Below are 18,392 nucleotides of genomic sequence, written 5' to 3'. Positions count from 1 at the left end.
TCTATTGTTACTTTGTCTCAATTTCATTTATTCCTGCTCTCATCTCTATAATTTTTTAGGGTTTGTCTCTTCTTCCTTTTCTTCTAACTCCTGGGACTCAACCCCAAAACTCCTTGAACTGATTAATAAATTCAGCAAAGTAGCAGGATATAAGATTAACTGTCCGCAATTCTTAACATTTTTTTCTTTATTCTTTTCTGTGGCAGTGATACCCACCACACTATCTTTCACCTCATTTACTCTTCTGGCTCAGATATTCTGCTATTGATTACTTCTAGTGTAGTTTTCATTTTCATTTCGGATATTGTGTATTCACCTTTTGTTACCTTTTTTTTTTTTTTTTTTTTTTTTTTTTTTGCTTTTTTGAGGGCCGCGAGTGCAGTAGATGGAAGTTCCCAGGTTAGGGGTTGACTTGGAGCTACAGCTGCTGGCCTGCACCACAGCCACATCCACAGCCATGCAGTATCCAAGCCATGTCTTCAGCCTGCACCACAGATCATGGCATTGCTGGATCCTTAACCCACTGAGCGAGACCAGGGATAGAACCAGGATCCTCATGGATACTAGTCAGATTCATTACCACTGAGCCAGAATGGGAACTCCACTTGTTCTTAAATCTTCTAGCGCTGCATTGAACATTTCTTCTCATGTCTCATTCTGGGTCTTCGTTCTTTTTCTGAGATCTTGGATCATCCTTACTATTGCTCTGAACCCTTGTTTTCTTCATTTAGTTGTTTTTATGGGGTTTTATCGTAATCCTCTGTCTGAAGCATGATTTTCTGTCATCTCATTTTTGTCTGGATTTCTGTGGTTGTGATATCCTATCCACAGGCTACTGTATTGTTCCCTCTTGTTTCTGGTGTCTGCCCCCTCATGCGTGAATCTGATCCAGGGGATTGTATAGGCTTCCTGGTGGGAGAGGCAGGTGCCTGTGCACTGGAGGGTGGAGCTGAGTCTCTCTGATTGTCAGGACCATGGCAAGGAGTGTTTTTAGAGTTGGCTGTGAGTTCAGGATGACTTAAGACTGTCTGTCTGAGTGTATATTTTTGATGCAAGGGCTCTTTCTAGTATGGATGTCTGTTATGTCTTTCCTTAGTGTCTGCTGGCCATTATCCCATTGATAGGAGGTGAGACTAATGTCGTGACCTGAGCCTGCACTGGATATTGAATGGAGGCTCTTTTTTGCTCTGTGGTTGTCACTACCCAGTCTTCTCCCTATTTGTTGAGGGTAGGATCCAGCAGGTCTGTTTTTGAACTGTTTGTGCCCTGTGGTGTGAGGTAGGAAGGATTGGTGTGCTCCCATTAAGAGACAAGCATCTGAGTATTCCTCCACTAGAGCTGGTCACCTGTGAGTGTGCTCTGTTGTGTCACTTTTCATCTGCTGTGGGGGTTCACCAAGTACACTATTGATGGCAGTGCTATGCCTGCAGTTGGCCCTGGTTTCTCAGGTGTTGTTTTCACCAGGACATCTGCACAGATCTGATGAAGTCGGGCTCCAGTGCCTGCTCTGGGAACCATGGAGACAGCTTAGCTCTAGCCTGGTCCAGTCCCCACATGTACATGGCCACGGATCTCACAGATGGCAAAGTCAGACATGTATCAGCCACAGAAGCACTTTTTGCCTGTTGAGATGTTTCGCAGGCACTGGATTTACAAAGCTGGCAGCAGGAGGTGTAAATCTGTGGTTCCCACAGCCAGGAGGAGAGATTTCAGCTCTCATTCCTTAGTTGAAGGGCCCCTGGGGCTCAGCTGTATTTACAGCCCCAACCTCTGAGTGTGGGCAGCCCACTCAAGTCTGCTCCTGAGGTAACAGGGGTATAGGAACCTATCGAGAAGGGAGGCAGGTGGGGGCACTGATCAGGCACATGGGATCCCTGCACTTTCTGTACAGCAGTGGCAGGGTCTGGTGCCCCATCGCAGGTTTCACAGGGTGTCTGGGGCAGAGAACCAACTGGTATCCACTCATAAGTCTCATGCAGTATCTGTGACTCTCTGCAGTCCTGGGAGAGCTGAAGTGGAATCAGGTACCTGCTGGGAAATTTCCAGGGTATCTGGGACTCCCTGCACTCTCAGCACAGCTGGAGTGGATTCAGGTGCTTGCTGGCAATTTTCACAGGGACGACTGGTATTAGAGAGCTCCTGAGACCATGGGAGTAGGGTGGAACCTACTGGCAGTTTTTCAGAGGTATCTAAAATCCAGGCACTTCAGAATCTCAGAGGCAGGGCTCAGTGCCAGCTTGCCACTGGTCTCCTAGCATCTGCTGGCCTCTAGACCTCACAGTGGTGCTAGAGGCTCACACCCACCCCACACATTAGTAGATGGTTTCCTGTCACCTGAGAGTGCTCACAGAAGGGGGATTCTAATGGCAGCCATGCCCCTCTCATAGACTGCCCCCCGCAATGGTGCTTTGCCTCTCTGGCAGGACCCGGTTTCTTCTGAGCCCACCTCCAGTGTCACCATCCAACCCTTGTCATCTCCCTGAATCTGACCTCTGCATCCTGGGGGATGATGCTGGGGCGCACAGCAATGCACTGCTGACCCTCCGCATAGCTTACTCTGTTTTTCTCCTTGCAGACCTCCTGCTGCTCTTTCTTTCTGGGCTCCAAAGTTCCCCTCTGTTCAGGCTGATCTCACTGGTGAGAGGGTTACCAGGGGTGTGGGAACTTTTTTCCCTCAAAACTTCCTCCCTGGGGTGCAGGTTGCATCCTGGTTCTTTCCTTTCTTTCTCTTGCTCTCCTTTTCTATTTCTCCTTTCTCATCCCTCTTATCCCACTCAGCTTCATTTTTTTTTTTTTTTGTATTTTTGGAAGTCTGATGTCTTGTGTCAGTGTTCAGTAGATGTTATGCATGGATTGTTCCATGCATAAATGTATTTTTTGTGGAAGGAGGTGAGCTCTGTCCATTTTTCCACCATCGTCTCTATTGTCTCTACACAGTCTTCTTTGCAAATGTTATAGCAGATATCTTGTACCTGTTTCTTTACGATGAATGCTAATAAGTAGAGATAATGGGTGAACATATATGTATATTTTTGTATCTTAAACTTCTGCCCACGTTCTGCATTTTTTTCTGCCCTGTGTTCCCTAACTTAGGTAACAGGGAAACACACAAAGCTCTCATAAAGAATAAAATACTACTCCAGTGGGAAAAATGCCTTTTCGAAAATGTTCATAATACCTTCTATGAAGAAACAATAGTAGAAGTTCTCAGAAAACTCGATACTGTATATGACCCCAGGAGCACTTTTTACACAAAAGACGTATTTCTGGTAGGAGAGAAAGGAGCGGGAAAAACGATGGTTATGAAAGTGGTGTTGTTACAGTGGACACACGGTGATATTTGGAAAGATGTCATCTCATACATTGTTCATCTCACGTCTCATGAAATAAACCAGATGTCTGAGAGCAGCTTGGTTGAGCTGATTTCCAAGGAATGGCCCAGTGGCCAGGCTCCTGTTGCAGATATCCTGTCTGATTCTCAGAAGCTCCTCTTTATTCTCGAGGACATGGACAACGTGGACGCCAGCTTAAATGTAGATGAATCTGCCTTGTGTAGTGACAGCAGAAAGCACGTGCCAGTATCAGTCCTCCTGTCAAGTTTGTTCAAGAGAAAAATGGCTCCAGGTTCCTTGTTCCTCATCTCCTTACGGCCGGATGGCAAGGCAGCTGTGACTGCATCAATGAAGAAGAATTACTGTATAACACTGAAGTTTTCTGATGAAAAGAGGAAGAAGTACTTTGCCTTATTCTTTAAGGACAGTCAGAAGGCTGCGAGAGCCCTCAAGCTCGTCCAAGAGAATGATATGTTTGTGAACCTGTGCCAAGTACCTGTCTCGTGCTGGATCACCTGTGTTGCCCTAAACCGGCAGGTGGAGATGGGAGGTGAGGGGAAACTCTCATGCCAAACACTCACCGACTTATATGCCCACTTTCTTGCCAACACACTGACATCTGGGGCTGGGATGACGACCAGTCAGCGCCGCCGCACCCTGTTGGAACGTCTTTGCTTGCTGGCTCTAGAAGGGCTGTGGCATGACACGCTGCACTTCACTGATGGAGATCTTAGGAGTGTTGGGCTGACGAAGGCTGATGTCTCTGCGTTGAAGGCTCTGAGGATTCTTTTGCCAAGCAGCAACTGTACCGACCACCATACTTTCGTACACTTGAAAATCCAGGAGTTTTGTGCAGCCGTGGGGTATATGATGTTGCTGAGTGAGTGCCAGATCCCTTCAGCCAACAAAAAGTATCCAGAGAGAAGGGAACGGTACAATGACTTTAGCCCCATCACCACGTCTATTTTTGGTCTTCTGAATGAGAAGAGGAGAAAAATTCTCGAGACATCCATTGGCTGTAATCTGTTGACGGGAGAGCTCAAGAAATACTTCCTACAGAAAATGAAATACGTGGGTGATCATCCAAAGACAGTGGAACACCACACGCCTTTGTTTTATTGTCTCTTCGAGAATCAGGATGAAGAATTTGTGAAACAGATTATGGACTCTTTCCTCGAGGTGACCATTTATATTCAAGAAAACAAAGATCTGATGGTTTCCTTGTATTGTCTGGAGCACTGCCGTCTCCTACAGAAACTCAAGTTGAGTGTTCAATGCATCTTTGAAAACAAAGAGCCTCATATGCTAACTCCTAGGTGAGTCTTCTAAAAATTCTTTCCTGTATTTCTTAGACCTTCCCCAAATTCTGCATGTTGACTGTAACAGCACTGAATCTCAAGGCCATGCAGAACGTGGAGTCCTGCAGAGCCTCTGATTGATCCAGTGATTTAAAAATCTCTCTGCTTCCATTTAACTCAGGACTTCTGGGTAAACAGTATTATTGACATTTTGGGCCAGATAACTCTTTGTGGTGGGAGCTTTCCTGTGCATTGTAAACCATTGCATAGTATCCCTGGCCTTCACCCAAAAGAAAACAGTAGAACTTAATCCCTTTATCCAGTTGCGATAATAAAAATACCTTTGTACATTGCTAAATCCCACACTTCGCTTCATTGAGAAGCAGTGGTTGCGCCTCAGTTCTTCAGACCTGTTGTGTGGATTAACTTAAAGCAGTCTTACAAATCACTTAGGGGCGTTCCCAGTTGTACATAACATTTGTCATCAATTTGTCATCAATTTGATGTTTCTTAGTTAACATCGTCACATGCAACACGCCCTCAATATGTTGGATCTTTCCTGCCTAGAGACACAACAACGACTTTTGTGGATCTGGATGCCATATTTAGTGCTTCATTATGCTTCTTTCTGCTGGGTGTTAAGTCTGAGTCAGAAAACAAGTACTCCCAAGATACTTATTAATGCATCTATGAAATGTCTGGAGTTGATTTTTTTCCTCTAGAGAGTTATATTTTTCCCTCAAGCAGTAAAATGAGGAGCCTCGTCTATTGGAGAGACCTCTGCAATTTACTCCACACCAAGGAGAACCTCAAGGAACTGGAAATTTGTAACAGTGACTTTGATGATACCTCAGAGAGGGTTCTGTGCAAAGCTCTGACACACGGCAGCTGTCACCTTCAAACACTCAAGTAGGTATTCTATCAACTCTTACCTTAGATGCTCCCCTTGGAATAATAGTATTACTCTTTTCCTTCTCTGGGTGAGGACAGTATAGTGCAAGAAAGCAATGAGGATCTCATATGATCAAGGTAATGCTGGGAATGGGAAATGAGGCAGATGAATGAAGTGGGGAGACGCTCCCTGATATTGATGTAGGATCTTCAGAAAACAGCTGACCTATCACAATGTATACAATATCAAATTATGTTGTACACCCAAAACTAATGTCATGCTTTATATCAGTTATACCTTAAAAAGATAATTGAGGTGTTCCTGCGGTAGTGCAGTGGGTTAAGAATCTGACTTCAGGGGCTCAGGTTGCTGCAGAGGTATGGGTTCAATCCCTTGCCTGGTACAGTGGGTTAAAGGATCTGGTGTTGCCACAGCTTTAGCATAGGTCACAGCCATGGTTTGTATTCAGTTCCTGGTTCAGAAACTTCCGTATATTCAGGGTGGGGGCTATAACATTTTAATAAGATAATCAATTCAGATGCTGATGAATCACAAGTTATCTGGGCAAAAAAAAGCCACCTTACTCTGGATTATGTTCAACCACATGAAGCGGAAGCCCTCCCCCATTCTCCACTCTTATGGAAAGTCTGGAGGTAAGAAGCTCATGGCAGGTGTACATTCAGATTCATCATGGTCTAGCCTCCGCCCCCGTATTATTCCTCAGTTGTCTTTAGTGCTTCTATGACGAAGATGACTTTGTGCCCCAGGCATTGTGCCCACCTTCCAGGCAGGAAGCAGAGGGAAGAGGAGGAGGGGGAAAGGCACTCATTCAAGTTTCAGGAGATTCCTTAATGAAGCCCTTCCAGAATCCCCACTTGGGTCACTTCTGTTTGCATCTCATTGACCTGTTCATTTGGTCCTGAGGTAGTTTCACGTAGTTGCAAAGGAGGACCAAGAAGCCAGTATCTATTCTTAGAAGCAGTGATAAATTGTAAAACAAACAAAAGACTTATTCTAAGGATAAACGCAAAAATGGTTCAGGGTAGGAGTCTAACAGCTGATTCCATAGAAGTGCATTAGAATCAATGGGAAAATACGTCCCTTGCCAAAACAGTCACTGGTAATCTAACATTCACCTGAGTCTGAGGCTTAGCCTTCTTTTCATCCAAGAAGAATGCCCGTGTTGTTTCAGGTGCTAGTCTAGGCACTTGGGATACGTCAGTTGAGTTGAGGTGGGGGCAAGTGTCCTTACTTTTCTGATGGGATAGAAAAAAAGGCAAACGTAATAAAAACATGTATTTTTAATATGTTTGAGGTTAACTATTGGGGAAAGAATAGCAAGAAAAGGAGTCTAAAGGGGGTGTCTGAGTGGTGGAGGGGACGGGCTTCAGTAATAGATGCATAGTAAGGTAAGATTTGAACAAAGACTTGAGCTGTTGAGAGAAGGAATGAGTCAGATAAACCACTGGTCATAGAGCATGGTTGGTGGAAGGGATCATTGGAGCAAAGGCTGGATATGTTCAGAGAATATCAGAGACCCATGCGGTTGGACTAGCAGAAGAGTGGAAGGGCACCAGGCAAAGCGCTCCCAGGCTTGTAAGTCAAGATCACAAGCATGGTTAGCCAGTGTCAGGACTCGAGGTTCTGGAGCGACGTTAGGTGTGGTTGGGGGTTAGAGCAACGATAATGTGACTTGCATTTTAAGAGGTTTATTCTGACTACCATGTTCAAATACATCAGGAATGTAAGGGAGACTTGGAGAAATCAGGGGAAGTTTTCAGGTAAGCATCAATGGCATATCTGATGAGGGTGTAAGCAGCAGAGGTTGGTGGGGTGCCAGATACTGGGTGAATACTGGCAGAGGAGGGTTCTTGGATCACTGGGATATAGAATATAAGAGAGCAATTGATGGCTCCCGAGACCTTTGGTTTAAAAATCTGGCAGGACTGAGTTGATACTGAGATGGGAAAAATACATGACTGGGTCAAGATTTGGAGGGATGTCAGTATGACACTGTTGGACATAAATCTCAGATGTCTGTTAGAAATCTAAATAACAGCGTGAGGATCCCTGAGCTGAAAATGATTATGTCGTGTGCGTGTATTAGTGTGAAATTACTATGTAAATATGCAATAGTTAAAGCCAAAGACTGATGATTTCACCGAGGATAAGAATTTCTTTGGGGGAAGGAAGAATTCAATGACTGATTCCGTCTTCTCCAGCATTCCATGGTTGGGCAGAAAGTCAGGAATCAGCAAAGAAGTCTGAGAGGTGGTCATTAGGCTAAGAGGAAAAGTAAAGACTGGTATCCTTCAAGCGAAGTGAGAGTATTAAAGCAGGAACACCTGACAGTGTCAGGATGGGAGAGATGAGAACTTTTCAAGTTAATAATGAGGAGGTCTTTGGTGGCCAAGAACAGTTTTAGAAGGGGAGTGATGGAAAATCCTGATTGCAAAAGGCAACGGTGAGAGGAGAACTGCATAATTTTGAGTAGCTTTGTTGCAACAGGAGCAGAGATGGGAAGAAAATTGTTTGGGGAAGAGGGGTCAAGAGAAGAACTGGGTGAGGGCTTCAGAAACAGCAAAATGTGAGACACATTCAGCTCCTACTAACTTCCCATGTAGGTTGGGACTGAATTTAAAGGGGCCTTCCATGTGTGTTCTGCATTTGAATTTATCACAGAATCATCAGTCCTAAACTGAGGTTGGCCAGTTTTTACAGTCTTTTTCATGTCTCTCCTTGTTTAATTTCAAGTTACTTCAAAGATAGTTATCTCCAGTACCCAGGGGAACATACTCTGTCCCTAGTAATCTTGAGTCTACCAGAGGAGCATTTGTGGGTTCCTAACCCTTCTCTCCATGTGGCCCTTGGAGGGGTAATGACAAAAGCTGTTGCTTAGATGTTGCCCTTCAACTTCCAAGGGAATCATGACAAACTTGAGAAGTGTCCTCAGCTCTACTTGGTTTCACAGTCCACACCCCTTCCCTGAGATAGCCCCAACTTTCCAAAATATATCCAAACCACTGCTTCTGGGTCCTTAAAACATCTAACCACGTCTCATTTTCTACTTTATGACCAACCTTAGCAAAGTCCTCCACCTCTCACATGAAAATTTGCAAAATTTCCCTGCCTGGTTTCACTGTGTGATGATAGCAGGGTTAGTAAGGTGACAGTTTTGAGGAGGTAAACCAGGAGAGAGATGGTGTAGAGCATTTTAGCTGTGGTATGGCCATCTGTTAATTCAAAAAACATTTAACGAGCCCCAACTGCAAGTCAGTAATGACTGGGATATGAGGGGAAGCAGGAATAACTGGCATAGGTAAAACAATTCTTGGCTTTCTGAAATGGCATGGTAAGTGTGCAATAAACATTTTAGGTGTTAGTGGAATATGCTATGAATAAAAAGGTAGTACAAGGGGGCACAAAGTTAAAGAAGCAACCTTAAGGTGGTCAGGGAAATACTATCTGAGAGTTGATTGATTTGGTACCCGAAGGAAGAAGGGAAGTTGGCTACTTGGCTGCCATGGGAGAGCACATTTCAAATGCCCTGTGGTGTAAGTGTCCTGTAGTGTAAGAGAAGGCAAAGCACTGAGCTGAATGTGCAAAGAGAACAGAAGTGAGGTCCCAGAGCTGCTGGGGCTAAATTGTTAAGAAGCTGTGTTGCCTGCTCAAGATGTTGGATTTTCTGAGTGATAAACGCCTTTTGAAGGTTTTGAGCAAACACTGTGGTTTCTGGCAGGTGGACGGTCACTAGTAGGAAAGGTGAAAGGAGGAACAATTAAAGTGTTTCTGGAAGGATCCAGGAGAGGAGATAGTGGTTCACATGGTAGGTAGTGCTAGAGAGGATGAGAAATGATAAGATGCTGCCTTTATTTCGGAGGTAGAGCTGGCAGGATCTTCCTGTTTTGGGTTGTTCTCTTGGGGGACGGATATTCTTCTCCTTGGGGGAAAGTGCTCAATGATTCCTTTTTTTCAATGAAACTGTGAATCCCTAATGCATGTTAGATGCTGTGGATCCCCTAACTATTAGCATATTATGACCTTTGATTCCATGGTTGAAGAAGCATGGTTTCATTTTGCATGCGGGTGTGTGTATTTTCTTAGCATCACTTTGCATAGTGCTTACAGGAAGTTCAATGTGGTAAACACATGATAAACCCAGATTATTTCCAATGGGGAAACCTGATTTTAAAATTAGTTGAAACTCTGTGACCTGACTGGGAGTCTAAAATGGAGAGTATTACTTGAGGAAATGATCCACACTTAGGATCTGTTCTGATAGGAAGTAGAGTAGGCAGGAAAAATGATGCAGAGAATGTTCTAATTTCATTCTTTTACATGTAGCTGTCCAGTTTTCCCAGTACCACTTACTGAAGAGACTGTCTGTTCTCCACTATAAGGTCTTGCCTCCATTGTCATAGAATAGTTGACCATAGGTGTTTGGGTTGTTTCTGGGCTTTCTATCCTGTTTCATTGAAATCTATTTCTGTTTTTGGTGCCAGTACCTTACTGTTTTGAGGACTGTAGCTTTGTAGTGTAGCCTGAAGCCAGGGAGCCCTGGTCCTCCATTTCTGTTTTTCTTTTTCTTTTCTTAAATGTATTTACTTTTTAAATTTTATTTCTCCAATACATTATTTTTTTCTAGTGTACAGCATGGTGACTCAGTTACACAAACATGTATACATTCTTTTTCATTTTCAGCATTCAGGATCTTTTGTGTTTCCACACAAATTTTAAAATATTTTGTTCTAGTTCTGCAAAGAATGTCATTGGTAATTTGACAGGTATTGCATTCAATATGTAGATTGCCTTGGATAATATAGTCATTCTGACATATTGATTCTTCCAATTCAAGAGCATACTCTATCTTTCCATCTGTTTGTGTCATCTTTGATTTCTTTCATCGGCATCATAGTTTTCAGAGTGCAGGTCTCGTGTCTCTTTAGGTAGTTTCATTCCTAGGTATTTTACTTTATTATTATTTTTTTCATACTCTCATGTTCTACCCCAAGACATTGGACATAGTTTCCTACGCTGTACAGAAGTGCATATTCCGTGTCGGACCTCAAGTGTAACTCTCCCGTTATTTTGTCTTCTGCAGGTTATCATACCTCTCAGTTGGTACCAGATTTGAAGATGTGTTCAGGGCTATTGTTTATAACCCGAATCTGAAGTTCCTGAGCCTGAATTGTGTGCCCCATTCCCTAAAAATGTTTTCACTTTTAGGTGAGGTCTTGGAGAATCCAGTCTGCAGAATACAGCATCTGAGGTGAGTCACTGCCCTGCTGAATTCTCGTAGTATATTAGAGGAATGGCTAAATATCAGTGTGCAGAAAAGTATGCTTGTGTAACACCACCTGCTACTTCTCCTTGATACCCGTTCCTTGGAAATCTTAAGCACATGGCTTATATCTCTCCCACCAACATTATTCCCATCATTGTGGATGATTTCAATTTCTACATGGATGACCTTTTCTACAACTCGGCTTCTCATTTCTGTGACCCATATTTCTCCAATCATCTTTCTCTTTTTTCCCATTTTTGGACATAGACCACCCTGATCAAATCTTAGAGCCTACCTGGTGGAAATACTGTGCAAGCCACAAAGATAATTAACTTCTTTGAGTAATTACATTAAAAAAGTAAAATGAAACAGGCAAAATCAAATTATTATTATATTATTAAATAATGTAAATTAATATATATTACTAAAATATGTATTAACATATCAAATTATATCAATATGTAAGTGATTGGAAAAAACTATTAATTTTTTTCCTCTCTTTTTTTGGGAGTATTGTCTTTAAAATCTGTGATGTAGTTAACATTCCCAGAACACCATTCTGATGCTAATTTTTTTTATCATAAACACTTGGAGTTTTTATTTTAAAACATTTTAAAGTGTGATTTACAGTGTTGTGCCAATTTCTGCTGTACAGTAAAGTGAGTCAGTTATACAGATACATATATCCATCCTTTTCCAGATTATTTTCCCATATTGGTTACCACAGAATATTGAGTACATTTCCTTGTTCCATATAGCAGGTCCCTGTTGACCATCCATTTCATATAAAATAGTGTGTATATGCCAATATCAAATTCCCAATCCATCCATCCCCACTATTTTTACCCTTTGTTAACCACAAGCTTGTTCTCAAAGACTGTGAGTCTGTTTCTGTTTTGTAAATAAGTTCATTTGTATCATTTTTTAGATTCCACATGTGAAGGATATATATTTGTCTTTGTCTGACTTACTTTATTTAGTGTGATATTCTCTAGGTCCATCCATGTTGCTGCAAATGGCACTATTTCATTCTTTTTCATGGCTGAGTAATATTCCACTGTATATATGTACCATATCTTCATCAACTCCTCTGATCTACAATTGAAAAAGTTGGTTCACACAAAGAAATTTCAAAGCCGTCTTAAACACATTGGATGTTCATTCTATGAGTTCTCATCTACTTACATGCCTTTAGCCTCTTTCTGCTGAAGATTCCAAGATGCATGTTGACATACATATCTCTCTCGATTTCAGACTTGTACCTAACAAACTTCTCAACATCTCTACTTTGATATCCTAAAGACATGTCAAATACAGCTCTTCTAGTGGCTAGTAAAACTAGTTAGGTCTACAATCAGAATGGATCCATCTGACTACTTCTTGATCCCTTTGCTGATAGGCATGGTAGCTGAAGTCACTGTCATCTCTTATCTGAACTACTCCAATGTTCTTTTACCAGTTTTCTGTCTCTACTTTTGTCTGCCACTTGGAAAACAGAGTAGAAGCGCAATTTTAATTTTCAATTTAGGTCCGATTTGCCACTTTTCTGTCTTCTCATCTCCAATCTTCAATCTCACTCAAAATAAAATCCATCATTTCACAGTGGGTATCACTGGTCAGCCCTCTCCTTCCTCTCCTCTATTCACTGATTGTGTTGTATCTGTATTGACAGTCTTGTAGGACTTTGAACCACCAAGCCTACTCTTGGCTGTTCACCTTTGCACTTATTTCCTCTAGAGAGTCTCTCCTCCTGGAGATCTGGAACATGCCATCTTAGTTCTCTTATTTCTGCTCAAATGCTACCTTATTTATTGGTACTTTTCTCACTGGCTACTCCACCTAAAAGTTGAATAGCTACTTCCCTTTCTCTTTATTTACCTTGATTAAAAAAATAGAACTGATTACCTACTGGACACAATGCACATTTAATCATTTATTTCTACTCAGTAGAATTTAGTCACATTTCTTCTGGTTCTCTGCTCTATCCTAGGAACTTAGCACAATGCCTGAAATATGGTAGACAGTATGTGTTAGTTGAATATACGATGATCAGCAAGGTTCTCATGAAAGAAGTGAACTTTGAGTGACAGACTTAAGAAAGTGAGAGAGCCAACCATGCAGATACCTAAGGGAAACTTATTTAGCAAAGACGATGGCAAGAGCAGAGGAGCTAAAGCAGGAATGTGTTTGGAGGATGAACAAGAGTGAGAGGACCAGGGAGGGTGAACTAGAGTGAACAATGTGTAGAAAGTTTGCCAAAGTCAGAAAGGTATTCCAAGGTCAAATCATGTAGGACATTACAGGCTATGTAGAAAAAAAAATCAGCAGTCTGCAAATGTGATGGATAGCTGGGTGTCCTGATGAGGTGTGTAGTTTGATTCCTGACTTAGAGTTCTGAAACAGTGATGGATGTTCTGTAGAGATGGATGCAAGATACTGAAGTTCATAGTCATGGCGTTTCTTGGATCTTCAAATTTACCCAAATGGGAACTTTGAGGGCTGGTCTGCAGAAAGATGAGAAGCAGAGATCCAGTTAACTCCCATTTAAAGTTCCTGTCCTCCCACTTCTTTGGGGGCGTTTGACGTTGAAAGAGGGATGGCTTGAAAAACTGAGCAGCCTCATTTTCTCTGTATGTATTCCTCTTGCAGCTTGATGAAATGTGATTTGAAAGCTAGCGAATGTCAAGAAATTGCCTCACTCCTCATCAAGAGCAAGAACTTGAAGAAACTGACCTTATCCAACAATCCATTGAAAAATGAAGGGGTGAAAATTCTATGCAATGCTTTGCTCCATCCAGACTGTACTCTTGAGTCACTGGTGTAAGTCAGCATGGACAAGCCTACCATGCAGAAGCTTACATTTTGCTATAAATAGTGAGGCCTATGGCCAAACACAATGTGGTGGGGAGTGGGGGGTGAGGTTCAGCAAAGCATAATAGGTGAAGGCATGGTATTTGGAGTCGGACAGGTCTGGGTTCTTGTTCTGGAAGGATAAATAACGTGTACCACAGGGCTGGCAAAAATCTATTTAGATTTCCTCAACCTGCACCTCACAGTCTGGAGAGTGAAGGCATAGCATTTCCGATCTTAGGGATTTGGAGAGAGAGTTAAATAGGGTGCCAAGTAGTTTCTAAACCCATCTGGGCCATAGCAACTGACTTGGTAAGAACAGCGCACCTGTAGTTACTTGAACGATAATCAATGTGCCAGGTGTCATACGGAATGTCTTGCTGGGGCACGAGGAAGAATGCCACGGAAAGGAGCTGGGGTGCTTGATAGCCTTGCAATAGGGATTGCTTCTGTCTAGTTTCTGCCTCTTCCAAGGTGGCAGATGATGAGCTATGGTCACACTTCTTACTTGTTGTGGTTGCATATGATCTCTCTCCATTCTGGAAAAGTTGCTAGAAGAGTGGATTATCTCAGCCGGTTGAGGCATGGTGCAAGATGTCAGAATGTGGCAAGATGAAGGCATGACGGTACAAAAAACATAAAAGGGCAGAAATGGTCAGGAAACAAAACAGAGTAAGTAGCTCAGTGTATTTAAGGACATGATCTCTTATATGCAACCCCCAAATTCCTAAATCATTGAGAATGTAATCTTTTCATAACTCAGATTTCAAATCATGACAACCAGGACTGAAACAATTCTCCTTTTTAAAAAAAATATAGTTAATTTACAGTGTTGTGTCAGTTTCTGCTGCATAGCATAGTGACCCAAGCATGTATGTATTCTTTTATATATATATATATATGAATAAAATAATATATATAACATTAAAATAAGTTATTAATAGTATATATATAAGAATATATATGTATTCTTTTTCTCATACAATCTTCAATCATGTTCTACCCCAAGAGATTGGACATAGTTTCCTATTCTGTACAGTAGGGCCCCACTGCTTATCCATTCTAAATGTAATAGTTGGCATCTATCAACCCTAAACTCCCCTTCCTTCCCACTGATCCCTCCTGCCCCCTGGTAACAGTAAGTCTGTTCTCCACATCTGTGATCTATTTCTGTTTTGTAGATAGGATCATTTGTGCCATGTTTTTGATTCCACATATAAGTAATATCATATGGTTTTTGTCTTTCTCTTTGTGATTTACTTCACTTAGTATGAGAATCTTTAGTTCCATCCATCTTGCTGCAAATGGCATTATGCTGTCCTTTTTAGGGCTGAGTAGTATTCCATTGTGTATATGGACCACATCTTAATCCATTCATCGGTCAGTGGACATTTAGGTTGTTTCCATGTCTTAGCTATTGTGAATGGTGCTGCAATGAACATAGGGGTGCACATATCCTTTTGAATTATAGTTTTGTCCAGATATATGCCCAGGAGTGAGATGACCAGGTCATATGGTAGTTATATATTTAGTTTTCTGAGGAACCTTCATACTGTTTTCCATAGTGGTTGTACCAATTTTCATTGCCACCAACAGTGAAGGAGGGTTCCCTTTTCTCCACACACTCTCCAGCATTTGCTATTTGTAGACTTTTAATGATGGCCATAATGACTGGTGTGAGATGGTATCTTATTGTAGATTTGAGTTGTATTTCTCTAACAGTAATTAGTGATGTTGAGCATTTTTTATGTGCCTGTTGGCAGTTGGTATATCTTCGAGAAACATCTATTTAGGTCTTCTGCCCATTTTTCAATTGGGTTGTTTGCCTTTTGTTGTTGTTGTTGAGTGTATGAGCTGTTTGTATATTTTGGAGATTAGGTCTTTGTCTGTTGCATCCTTTGCAAAGATTTCCTCCAATTCTGTGGGCCATCTTTTAGTTTGTTTAATGGTTTACTTTTCTGTGCAAAAGCTTTTGAGTTCAGTTAGGTCTCATTTATTTATTTTTGTTTTTATTATCATTATTCTAGGAGGTGGTGGATCAAACAAGATGCTGCTGTGATTTATGTTAAAGAGCATTCTGCCTGTGTTTTCCTCTAGAAATTTTAGAGTATCTGGCTGTACGTTCAGGTCTTTAATCCACGTTGTGTTTGTTTGTGTGTGTGGTATCAGAGAGTGTTCTATTTCCACTGTTTTACAGGTAGCTGTCCAGTTTTCTCAGCACCACTCATTGAAGAGACTGTTTTTCCTCCACTGTATGTTTTTACCTCCTTTGTCATAGATGAGTTGACTATAGGTGCTTGGGTTTATTCGTAGGTTTATTTCTTGGGTTTATTTCTGTTCCATTGATGTATATATTCTGTTTTTGTTTTAGTCCTCTGGGTGTACTTGGCCAACCCCACTCCAGCACAGCCTTTTCCTATGGGGGAGACCAAGGGCAGTTCTTCCCAGCTTTTTAAAGTATATAGTACAGATTTAAAATCAAATATATTGTTACTGAAGGGGAAATGAGGCACAGAAGGGATAAATTAGGGGTCTGGATTGACATAGACACACTATTACATATAAAATAGGTAACAAGGAACTACTCTATAGAATGGGGAATCCACTCCATACTGTGTAATAATCCACATGGGGAAAGAATCTGGAAAGAAACTGATAGATGTATATGCATAACTGATCTACTTTGCTGTACACCTGAAACGAACACAACTTTCTAAGGTACCCATTTGTTTAAAAAACAGAATCTAGAAACCCAACTTGGAAATGCTTCAGCTCCTGAATGTTGCCAACCAATTAAAATGGAAGCCATAAATACCTCAAAAATGGGGCTGCAAGTCCAGAACCAAAGGGCATCAGGAATGCTTTCTGTCCTTACCTTTCATCTGTTTTCAAGACTTTCAGAGGTTCATATAATTTCAGCAGCCAATGAACTCCTTCAGAATGGTAGAATTTAAAAGTTGAAAATCACTTTGGGACTAAATATAACCAGATATGCCATATCAAAGTAAGGAGGAGACCAAGTTATAGAAGTAATTTCTCCAAGGTTATCAGATTAATTGAAGAAGGAACTTGATTTTTCTCACACCCTGTTTCATTTGATCCATTCTGAGTTTCACCCTCTTCACTATTTCAGGTAATTTTTATTTCCCCTTCCCAACAAGGATTTGGGGCTCTGGTAGCTGAAGACAAAGAAACTCATGTAGATTGTGGATGGGTGGTTACATCAGATCTTTTTTCAGGTGGTCAAACTGTTACTGACTTGGTGCTCTCTGTGATTCCACGCAGGTTGCTCTTCTGCTGTCTCACTAAAACTGGTTGCATATCCATTGGGAGAGTTCTGATGCTCAGCAAAACTCTAAAGCATCTTGATCTGGGTGTGAACTTGCTAGAAAATCTTGGAGTAAGCATTTTAACGCTGCCCTTGATGTTTCCAACCTGTAAATTACAGGAGCTGGAGTAAGTGTCCTGGTGGCTTCCTTGGGTGACCACGTTTCTACCATGTAAGAGTTTGGGTAGTGGAGGTGGCTGTGCACTGGGCAAAGGAAACGTGCGCTCTCAACAATGCAGCACAAGAGCAGGGTAAAAATATTTTTTTACTTTGATCAGCTTTTTATTTTCCCATGTGGCTAAAGTTGTCACAGTCTCAGTCATAGGGGAATGAGGCAAGTTTCTGAAATATTCTTATCTTCTGATTATTCTAAAGGCATACATGACCCTCATTTCATTCTGTTTAGTTAGTTTTTGATTACAAGACAAATACCCCTCCCTCCCAACCTCCAAAAATGAACCACAGAGGAGTCTGCAGTGGGAGGACGAGGTCATTAGAAGAGAAAACCCATGCATAGAGGGGAGAGGACTCAGTGACAGGGTTCTCATTTATGGGCTGATGAGCTGACCTGTGACTGAAGGCACCGTTAGGACTGCACAGCCTTTACTTCTGCAGAGCTTTAGAAATAGAGCAGGGTAAAATTTTTTGGCAAAACACTTCAGCTAAGAAGAAGGGTCCGTAAAATCTCTCAGATCCTCACTTTCCCAAAGAGAAGTGTGGCTGGGCCAGACCCAGAGAGACATCCCATGGACCAGGGCTGCATGGGAAGGAACCCATTGTTTCAGCCCTGACCTGGTTTCATATTTGTGGGGAGAACATATTCTGGTGCAGGCTGTTACCAGGGCATCGTTGTTGAGGGATGGTCTTAGTGGAGAAGGGGTGTGTTATCAGGACCCCTTTCCAAATGGGGAGGTGGCCATGTCTTAGTCACGATACATGATATTGGCCAAAAACACCATGTATCTCTGTGGAGCTTTGTCATGGTGGGATGGCCTCGGACCAAGACATCCTAGAGGAAACAGGTAATAACCTTCGACAGCCTTCTGAGGGGCTCTTCTCAGTGATGCTAAATAACCAACTTCCTCATGTATTTCCAGAGATGCGGAAAGATCAATGGTCTGAAAAAAATGAACTTTTCATTCTTGGAAGTTATTGACTTTGCAACAGTTATTTGAAAGTGTTCCATCTCAAATGTCTATTTGGGGGGGGGCTCAGAAATAGGAGAAATATATACACTATAACAGTATCTCCTCTTCATAAAATAGCAACACTATGGCTGTGGTCTCCTGACGTGCTTAGTGGACTTGTATCAGAAAATAACCAGGTGTATAGCATATGACGTTCTATTGAAAATTTACGTCTGCTTTGTTGTGATTTAAATCTGTGGCTGTCTTTAATGCGATAGGGA

At 41.8% G+C, this 18,392-nt stretch overlaps 1 protein-coding gene across 5 annotated transcripts in view; it reads left to right on the top strand.

Annotated features, from left to right (window-relative positions):
• Positions 1-18,392, top strand: part of NLRP11 (NLR family pyrin domain containing 11) — a 93,945-nt gene that overhangs the window by 25,147 nt on the left and 50,406 nt on the right. For 3 of the 5 annotated variants that reach the window (XM_021095065.2, XM_021095068.2, XM_084958884.1), the window contains exons 3-7: positions 3,094-4,648; positions 5,378-5,539; positions 10,624-10,791; positions 13,456-13,626; positions 16,942-17,112. In XM_021095065.2, the coding sequence (XP_020950724.1) occupies positions 3,094-4,648; positions 5,378-5,539; positions 10,624-10,791; positions 13,456-13,626; positions 16,942-17,112 (2,227 nt within the window). The remainder of the gene's footprint in view (positions 1-3,093; positions 4,649-5,377; positions 5,540-10,623; positions 10,792-13,455; positions 13,627-16,941; positions 17,113-18,392) is intronic. The other 2 variants (XM_084958885.1, XM_084958886.1) reach the window with 1 other exon arrangement.

Source organism: Sus scrofa, chromosome 6 (assembly GCF_054392235.1).
Source record: "Sus scrofa isolate SSC_HxYL_T2T_F1_AM1 chromosome 6, Sscrofa_HxYL_maternal_Yorkshire_Landrace_v2.0, whole genome shotgun sequence".
In the NCBI taxonomy this organism is placed as follows: domain Eukaryota; kingdom Metazoa; phylum Chordata; class Mammalia; order Artiodactyla; family Suidae; genus Sus; species Sus scrofa.
The sequence above is the reverse complement of the archived record's forward strand: the minus strand, read 5'-3'. Positions and strand labels throughout refer to the sequence as shown.